The 10,658-nt window shown below is 39.1% G+C and overlaps 1 protein-coding gene across 1 annotated transcript in view; it reads left to right on the top strand.

Moving 5' to 3' along the window:
- LOC126100282 (histidine protein methyltransferase 1 homolog) overlaps positions 1-8,799 on the top strand; it is a 62,813-nt gene extending 54,014 nt beyond the window's left edge. The window contains exon 5 of the mRNA XM_049910882.1: positions 7,717-8,799. Coding sequence (XP_049766839.1) covers positions 7,717-7,763 — 47 coding nt within the window. The 3' untranslated portion in view covers positions 7,764-8,799. The remainder of the gene's footprint in view (positions 1-7,716) is intronic.
- Positions 8,800-10,658: the final 1,859 nt, after the last annotated feature.

A 10,658-nucleotide genomic window follows, 5' to 3' on the forward strand; every position in this document is an offset into this window, starting at 1 on the left:
GCTCTGATGGTGGAACACCCACCCATAAACAAAAGTCTGGGCACCTTTTGTGGATGACGTAGCACTGCCTCATGCGCGAGCTTTTTAAAGTATGCGCATGCATCACTGGAGACATAGAATGGAACTTTTGGGGCTCCCCATGAAATAATTTTCCAGTCTGAGAAATAACTTCTTATACCTGATATTACAATACTACTTTGCTTTCTATCTATTGAATATGATTTGACCCATTTCACTTTTGTTAATTCCATATCTTCCTAATTTATGGAGCAGTAGGGACTGGTTTACACAGTCAAAAGCCTTTGTAAGGTCACGGAAAATTCCTGACTTTTTTGGCCTTGTCCAAAGATAAACAAATTTTCTCAGAGAATTTTTTGATGGCTCTTATTGTACTCTTCCCTTTCTGGATTCTGCACAAATTTAATGTGATGATATTAGATTTTCCCATGAAATTTATGATTTCAGTTGCAACAATTTTTTCACATACTTGGAGGAGATTTACTGGTTGGTAGCTCACTGCATCTTCCTTTACGCATAGTATAGAGCATCTGGGACACATTCTGCATCAAATGACTGACTAATTATTACAGATAGGGGTTCTGATTTTAAACTAGGAACTATTTTAATTATTCTAGTGGGTATTGAAATTGAAAGAGGTGGACATTATCTAGGTAACACGTTACATCAACATCTCATTCTGATGTATTTATATAAAAAAAATTTCATTGAAACATTCTGCTCTGTTTCTGAAGGATTTGAAATCATCACTTAATTTAATTTTAGAGATTTGTGGACTTTTTGTATGGTTCAGAATGAATTTCGTGTGTGTGCTGTTTCTTTTGTTGCCTTTACCACCCATCTAATTACAGTTCTATACTGTTTTACATAGTTAATAACCACTTGGCGCTTTTATACCAACAGGTGTTGATTTTATTATGCTTTTAATTTTTTATGGCAGACTCTTTAAAAACACACAGAAAAGCTTTCATGAAATTGTCATAATTTTTAGAACTTATATTACAATGACCCATTGGGCTGTTTAAGTCTGCAATAGAACAAATGTATATTTTATTTACTGAAGTATTGTTTGATGCATGCTTTCCTAATGTATGGTTAATATGTTTTTGGTGGCTCCAGAAACAATGCAGAATGATTAGATTTCTCTAAATCAATGCAGAATTTTACAGACTATTATCTATACAGGTTGCAGTTCTCTCTGTCTTTCTTGTGAATTCCGTGAAGTTTGGCTTGAAATCAGATGCTTGAGTGAGATCAGTGATCACTGGATTCATTCATTATATTTTATATTAAAATCATTAGCTATCATGATCCTTTTAGTTGTAAGTCTGCTTCTTCAACAACACCGATTTTATAAGCGTGAACTGTGTACAGATAAATCACAGAAAGTAAGAGTTCCTGACACGTGGAAATACACATAATGGAAAACTTCTGGAAGTGGATGCTTCTTGGTCAGTACAGTGCTCCAGAAGTTTGTTGAAAAATGCATATGTTAGTGTAAGAGAAACCTTTTTGTAGGTTTGACTGGGAAGCATTTGAATATGAACCACACTCCTAGTACACCCATGTGCCATCAGTTCATTCGCTGAAGACACAAGTGTCAGTTGAATGGTGAGGAAAGACAATACTGCTTTAGGCTGAAAGGCAAGTCCATGTGTTAGCCAAATGCTGAAAGCAGTCCATGGTGATGAGAAGGATCCTCCTTTGCGACTAGTTCTTGGGAGTGGTCAGAGGATTGAGGGGGGGGGGGGGGGGAATTACACAGGAAATATGTCTGCAGACTATGTTTGGGGGGGGGGGGGGATAGTGCAAGTCTATGAAGATCTCAATAAGATCTTCAGCACACTGGGCAATGGATTTCTCAGTACATCATTTCAGGAAAGTATCCCTATCCCTAGTTGAAATCCAGTCCCAAATCCTGTTCCTTAAATGCTGCATATGCTATGGAATTCCCCCCCCCCCCCCCCCTCCCCCACCTCCTCTCCCCGCAATGGTCTAACCATGAAAAAATTCCATCTCTGGATGCCACCTGTCCTTTCACAATAATCTTCAAAACTCCAGATTCTTGTGACCCTCGTGCCCCACTAACCTGTTACTAGGGAAAAGAAATCACAATAACAGCCTCTGTGAACCACTCTGCATGATATTGTTACTGTGCAGTCCCAACTACATATCTCTCAAATTAAATCCTTGTCTTCCAACTCTTGGAGCACTCCACACACCACCTGCAACAGTGTTCAGTTTATTGATATTACTGTATATTGCTGCAACGGAACAACACTACTCATTAGTACCCATCCTACCCTCATAGCATCCAAATACTGCTTGCTGACCTCTTCCTTCTTCTACAGCCCCCAAAACTCCCTCAAAACCCAGAACCTACACAAACCCAAAACACTGCTGTCAAATTATCCATCAAAGATCTCTCAATCTTACAAAAGAATCCAGTCCTATCAAACAAGACCTCACCTTCCACTTCTCACCCATGTCCAATCATGAACTGGACTTGTTAAAGGCCTACACTCCCTCTCCCAATCCATACAGTGGAAACACTTCTTTGCCACCAATCTCTCCAACTCAATACTAGTATTGACCGTTGCCTCACAGTTCATACTGCCATCCAACTACAACCCTCCTCCCTTGCCAGTCCCACCCAACCACTGCTTGGTAACCTTTTAGGAATTCCTCACCTCCCACTTGGCTTCACCATTCTGTTCCAGATCCCTTTCCTGGAACACAAATATCTCAACAGAGGCAATAACATCTTCACAACCTCAACACAGACCCCCAATTTAATCATCCTCCCCGCAGACAGGATGCACCATAGTGATCACATGATAGAAAGCATTTGCCAACTGTTTGACTCCCTCCACCTACAAGCCATGCCATAGTGATATCAACCCAGAAATCCAATAGCATCCAATCCATACTAAAGTCCTTAGGCTCATTCCAGAAGCTCTGTTCCAAATCCATCTGCCTCTTCTTCCCAACCATTCCCTGCACACTCACCTTCTGCATGCTGCCCAAAATCCATACATGTAACAGTCCTGGCACTTCACTGTAGTTGGTGAGTGTTCACACTGAAATATCTCAGCTCTTGTTGACCAACACCTCCAAACAATTCCCCACAGCCTAAGCTCCCTTATAAAAGACACAAACAGTTTCCTTCCCATCCACAACCTATTACCACCTGGATCCCTAATCATCATAGTTCACAATATCTCGCTGCATACTGACATCTCTCATGCTCCTTGCCACTATCGAACACTACCTCTCGTGGTGTCCTGCTGACTCTGAATCCACCATCTCATTCCTTATACCTCTATCTATCTGCAGCCCTATACTTAACTACTTCTCCTTAGAAGATACACAAATAAATTTGTGGACAGACACGGACATTCTGCATGGCACCCACCTATGACGACTTCTTTATGGAACATCTATATAATACCAAACCCCTTGTCTCTTTCAGGTACATTGATTATATCTTTATGATCTGGACACAGGGCCACCAAGACACCCCATCACCTTTCTTCCATTCACTTTGCCTCTTCCTCCTCAGCCCAACATGCCACTTTCCTGGACATTGACATCCCTCTAAACCTGTGACTATGTCAAGCCCACTAACCGCCAACAATACCTGTATTTTAATAGATGCCATCCATTCCGCATCAAAAGAACTTTCTCATTTAGTCTGACTACTCATGGACATCCCATCTGCACTGATGATAAATCCTTGCACAGTCTGTTGAGGTTCTTACAGAGGTCTTCAAAAGCAGGCACTGTCCCCAAAATCTAGTTCACAGACAGTTTTCCTGTGCCATATCCACATACATTCCTAATGCTGTGACTACTCTCAGCTACAAAGTTACACTGCCCTCCCTCTCCCTCATTTCCACTATATCACCAAAGACTGCATCAACCAAAACATACTGTTTGCCAGGAACATCCAACCTACAATCCTGAACCCTCTCCACAGTTCGCTATCATATTAATCTATGCGTGATAACCTAGTCCTTCCTTGTACCACATCATACCACAGTGGACCATCCAGGTGCAAGATCTGTTTCATACACCCAGCCAGTACATCCTACTCCAGTCCTGTCACAGGCTTATCTTGTCAAAGCAGGGCCAGCTGTGAAAACTTTGGCATAATTTCTGCACAAAATTTTATGTCGACATGACTACCAACTAAACTGAATGGGAACCTTCAAACTGTGTCCAAGAGCAGAGTTGATGACATGTGGCAGAGCATGCTGCTGAGAACAGCATGCTTGATTTCAATGGCTGCTTCATGATCCAGGCTATTTGGACCCTTTGCTACAACACCAGTTTCTCTGAAGGTGGGAATTATCCTTTGACATGTTGTTACCTTCACCCTGTTAAATTATTTATGTGAACAAACAGTTATTTTCGAAGCATAATAGTTATGTGCATCCGTAACAACAGAGTCCTGTTTACAACACACTACCATTTGTCTTGCATCTATACAATAAACATTGCTACTTGCCATCAGCTAACATAGCATTTTAGTCCTTTAATCTGGACATTCAGATAATATGTATAAGATATTCTTTATTATCAGCAGTGATAATTATCAAGGAGTATAAGAATTAGAATAACTTAAAGATGCCTCTGCAAGATGTGCAGCTATTTGCTTTATGCATTACTCTTATTGCACCTTTCAGTTGAGTCAGTGCAATGGTGCAGAAGGTAATATCAGGCATAATCAAAAGAGATAGTTTTAAGTGCTAAACATGTTAAAATGAGCTTCCTGAAAGGTTTATTTATGTATCGACTCCATTTTACTTTTTTATCCAGCTCCCACCAAAGATGTTTCACATTTATTATATGACCATAAATGCGTACATCTTGATAGTAGCAGGTCATTGATGTTTGTTTGAAATTGCTTAATGTGAGTCTAACAATATTATGAAAAGGGTAGGTGCTACTCACCATTTAACGGAGATGCTGAGTTGCAGATAGGCAGTCACAAATAAGCTTTTGGTTAACAAGGCCTTTGTCAATAATAGATGACACACACGCAAACACGCATGCACACACACACACACACACACACACGCACCACACACACACACACACACAGTCTCTGGCAGGTGCAGCAGTCCATGATGGGAAAGGCAACTGGGTGGGAGTAAGGAGGAGGCTAGGATGTGAAGGATAGCAGGGTAGGAGTGGGGGATGGTAAAGAGCTGCTGGGGAGCATGCAGGAACGAGGTGGAGAAAGGGTAGGGCAGGTAGGTGCAGTCAGGACATTAGACAGAGGTAGAGGGGGTAGCGGAAAAGGGGAGAAGTAAAAAGACTAGGTGTGTTGGTGGAATAGAGGGCTGTGTAGTGCTGGAATGGGAACAGCGAAGGATCTACATGGTTGAGGACTATGACAAACGAAGGTTGAGGCCAGGAGGGTTATGCGAACGTAGAACATGATGTTGGTGGAAGGGTGAATATGGCACAGATTGTGAAGCAGTCATTGAAATTAAGAATGTCATGTTGGATGGTTTTCTCAGTAACAGGGTGATCCAGTTGTTTCTTGGCCACTGTTTATCAGTGGCCATTCAAGGGGACAGACAGCTTATTGGTTGTCATGCCAACATAGAATGCAGCACAGTGGTAGCAGCTTAGCTTGTAGACCACATAACTGGTTTCACAGGTATCCCTGCCTTTGATGGGAAAGTTGTGATGGTGGGGGAAGGATGTATGGGACAGGTCTTGCATCTAAATCTATTACAAGGATATCAGCCATTAGGTAAGGGACTGGGAGCAGGGGTTGTGTAGGGATGGATGAATATATTTAGTGGGTTGGGTGTATGGCGGAATACCACTATGGGAGGGGTGGGAAGGATAGTGGGCAAGACATTCGTTATTGAAGGGCACAATGAGAGGTAGTCAAATCGTGGTGGGGAACGTAACTCAGTTGCTCCAGTCCTGGGTAATACTGAGTTACGAGGGGAATGCTCCTCAAGGCTGGATGGTGAGACTTTTGGAGGTGGTGGGTAACTGGAAGATCAGGCATGGGAGATTTAATATTGTCATAGCCAGAGAAATTAGCACTTTTCAGTGATCCAATACATTTTGTAATCTCCTGAAGGATTGCATGTTTTAAACTGTGTACTGTTTTGCAGTGTTTGCCGACGTAAATGTAATACAGATGCATGCACAATGATATTTAGTTATAAAAATATGCTACAAACGTGGATTAATTGCAAAATAACCTGCAAGTTTTAGCTATGCTGTTACAAATGCCTTGTGTGTCCACTAGTAGCAGCACGAACAACCTGTAGACGATAGCTAAATTCATCATAAACTTTACACAATGTATCTTTTTTTACAGAAGTTGTAGTGGCTGTTATTTTGTTCTGCACTATTTCTATGTCAGAACGTAAAGGGGAGATGAACATACTTTGCTTCACATATCCCCACAAGAAAATATTACATGGAGTCATGTCTGGTGATCTTGGAGGCCAAGAATGCAGGCCGTGTCTTGGGATCCATGCACCCTGTCCAGCGTTGAGGCAGAGTGTCATTGATAAAATGATGTATGTTGTAGTGGGAGCTTGGAGGAGGTCCATCCTGTTGGAAAATGAGTTCATCGTAGTCCTCCTGAAGTTGTGAAAAACACAGTTCTGCAGCATTTGAAGATAGCTTATTCAAATCACTGTGTTTTCCTAAAAGAAGGAGGGACCATACATCTTTCACAGGAAATACCACAAAAAACATTCACTTTATTTGAGTCTCTTCCATGCTCAGTAATGTCATGAGGGTTTCGGAGTTCCCACATGCACACATTATGTCAGTTTACTTTACTGCTAACACAAGATGATGATTCATCACTGAAAATTAACCATGGTAAAAATGTATCATATTCCATATCCTCTAGCATAGCACTGCTTAAGTCAAATTGTTTCTTTTTTATCAGCAAACTGACGAGTTTGCGCTTATTATAGTCTGTGTGGTTTATAGACCAAACCACACTTTAACATTCACCAGACAAGTCATATCTCTGTTTGCGTGGTGAGTAGACTTTCGTAAACTCTGTTCAAACATTTTGCAAATTCTTTCCACCATGTCATCAGAAGTGTGAGGCCAACCTGGATTCGTACCTTTGCACAAGCATGCTGTTTCTTGAATGTAGCCTGTCACTGTGAGGGAGTAATCACTGAATAATTTCAGTACATTATATTTATTTTCTGGGAACCCAGTTTCATTTACATTATGATTTTTTTGACAGACTGGACAATTTCAAAGTACTGGTGATAATAGAATTTCAACTTTTGGCTGCAGTTTGTCCAAGGTACAGCTGTCTCTTACTGGCACATGGCTACTTTAATCCTATGAGTTAAAAACATGCAGTACAGAGATTATGTACATTTCTGTAATCTTAATCATCAGTGAATCACTGAGTAGCTAATTTGTGGTAAAAATTCATTTTTAGTTGTGTATAACCTACATGGTGTTACAGCTTTCTCAAGTCTTAAGTGTATGTAGTACATCTTTATTTGCATTTTTTTTTTGTGTGTGGTTAATTGACTTGTCATTGCAATTTTTTATTTTTTGCTCTTTCTTTAATATAGGGAAATGAATTTCAATTAATGTTTCTTTACTAGCTGCCTTTTAATGACAGCATCACCCTTAGCATAAAGAAACTTTAAAAATTATACATTTTCTGATTGATTACAGGTGTGCAACGAGAAATATTAAAAATTACCTTCAAAAAAGATAGATAAAACCAGCTTATGTGCATCATCTCTACAGGAAAATCTTCATAATAACTGTACATGTTGTCTCCTGCATCAGAACCAGTTATGAAAAATGAGTATTGTATATAATTTAATTTTTGATGAACTTTTGACATAACTAGTGAATAAAATGAATTTTTATTTGCAACACTTTGGACTTCATTAATGCTGTAAATAGGTATGGTATGCATATATAAAGTTGTGAAAGCAGCAGTGGAGTAAACCAACGATCTTGGTGATTTTCTTTTTTCTCCTCTACTTCCAATGAATACTTGACAATGGCTGACACTGCAGCACTTTGGCATAAGACACGATTCATTTATATAGATGTGTATGTAGCAAATGAAACAGTTACATTGCATAAAATGTTCATCAAAGAATATGGGGACAATTATGGTGCAGTAAGCATATTGGGAAGGTCTTGTAACAAGAGTTTTAATGTCCTGTTCAACAGTCCTCTCCCAGGAAACAAGAACTGCATTTGAGGTAAGATGAATTGTGCCATACAGTATACAGCAGAAAATGCTGTCTTTACTAAATAAAAACCCGATGAACTTGTAGTATAACTTTTTATCTGATGAAAATTCTTCCAACCCCGGTGTTATCTACTGGAATGTGTTACTTTAGGTGGCAAATTACCACTTCATCAAAAATTATGTACTTAAAGAAAAGTTAATTACATGCTAAGTTTAGGACAGGTGAGACTCAAAATATTAAACTTTCCCTAATGTGTAATTTTTTGTATGAAATCCAGTTTTTGCCATTACCAAAATTAGCTTTAAGTTGTTTCATAATAGCCGTTCATACCTACCTTGCAATCAGGATTTGGACTTGTATAACAGAAAAAGTTTGTAATGCACAATGTTCCTAATGACTGAGTTCACATGGGAAAATTGCAAGAACAAGTTAGTCATCTTATGGCGCCAATGTGGAAAACATTATTACTTTCTTTCAAAGCAAGTACGAGAGGATAACATTAGTAATCAAATGTAGTAATTGAAATCAACATGCTGGATGTATTCAAAAGTATCTCAATTTCAATAACTAATAAAATTTTGCATAAATTGTATACCATATCACGCCTATCAATTGATGTACTCTTAATATTCCATTATTTTTAAATTTTTATTCAATAAAAATTTAAAAATAATGGATGGAATAAACAATGATGCAAATTTAAAATCAGAATGCATTATTCAGAAGCAAAGTCCAAAGTACAATATATTTCACTTTAAAAATTTTAAAATTATTGTGTGATGTGAGAGAGCAGAATAAATTTTACAATATTTCATTTACTGCAATAGTCATACATTTGGGGTTAGGAGAAATCACTTATGACCCGCTACTTGCTATCTAGAATAAGTGGAAACAGAATAATAAAAAGCAAAAGGATATATAAAGAGAAATAGTCTTCCAATGTACAACTAATATCTTGATAAATTATGAATACAGGACAACATGGTGTACTTCATTTAATTCTTTTTTTGTAGCGAAATACCAAACTACTGTGAGAAACGCTCCAAGAAAGACATTTTGCATTGATTAGAGCCTTATTCGCAAAATTCTGAGATCCAACACTACAATATTTGTCTGACTGCATAATGACATCCTTAATAGTAAAATGACACAAATTCACACTTGTACAAACAGTTCTGAGAATTGTTCTTCCTATGTAACATCCATGAATGGAGTAAGGTGAAGGAAAAATCATTCTGGTGCTGCTGCGCATGGTCTGTCACACGCCATGTTATGGCTTGTGATGTACAAGTTTAAATCTACTTTCCCAAGGAGACAGATCTTTCTGTTCAAGCTTTCACTTGTTCACATAACATATTCTGTAAAATCCATTATGAAGAATATCCTTCTGGGTTATCGAACATGTCAAACTATACATCAATTGGGAGCAGCTACTTCTGTAAAGTACAGGGTGATTCAAAAAGAATACCACAACTTTAAAAATGTGTATTTAATGAAAGAAACATAATATAACCTTCTGTTATACATCATTACAAAGAGTATTTAAAAAGGTTTTTTTTTCACTCAAAAACAAGTTCAGAGATGTTCAATATGACCCCCTCCAGACACTCGAGCAATATCAACCCGATACTCCAACTCGTTCCACACTCTCTGTAACATATCAGGCTAACAGTCTGGATAGCTGCTGTTATTTCTCATTTCAAATCATCAATGGTGGCTGGGAGAGGTGGCCGAAACACCATATCCTCTGCTAGCTCTGCGAGTCGATTTTCCTGGGCTGCGAACAAATGCTTGCTGGATGCGTGCTACATTTTCATCACTCGTTCTCGGCCGCCCAGAACTTTTCCCTTTGCACAAACACCCATTCTCTGTAAACTGTTTATACCAACGTTTAATACACCACCTATGAGGAGGGTTAACACCATACTTCGTTCGAAATGCACGCTGAACAACTGTCGTCTTTTCACTTCTGCCATACTCAATAACACAAAAAGCTTTCTGTTGAGCGGTCGCCATCTTAGCATCAACTGACGCTGACGCCTAGTCAAGAGCGCCTCAAGCGAACAAATGTACAACTAAATGAAACTTTATAGCTTCCTTAATTCGCCGACAGATAGTGCTTAGCTCTGCCTTTTGTCGTTGCAGAGTTTTAAATTCCTAAAGTTGTGGTATTCTTTTTGAATCACCCTGTATATTAACAGCCAATTGAAACTCGGGCTAATCTGCTCACCTTCATAATCATGATAAATTTTCTTAATCAGCCATTCCTGGATGCAAGCTCTGGTTGAACACAGGAGCTATGTCCTTTTCACGAGAGCCACCCTGGCCTTAAGCAACTAAAGAAACCACAGAAATCATAAACCAGAATGGTTGGTCAGTGGTTACAACCCAATTTCACCAGTCTCT

The sequence above is a fragment of the Schistocerca cancellata genome, chromosome 9 (assembly GCF_023864275.1).
Source record: "Schistocerca cancellata isolate TAMUIC-IGC-003103 chromosome 9, iqSchCanc2.1, whole genome shotgun sequence".
Classification (NCBI taxonomy): domain Eukaryota; kingdom Metazoa; phylum Arthropoda; class Insecta; order Orthoptera; family Acrididae; genus Schistocerca; species Schistocerca cancellata.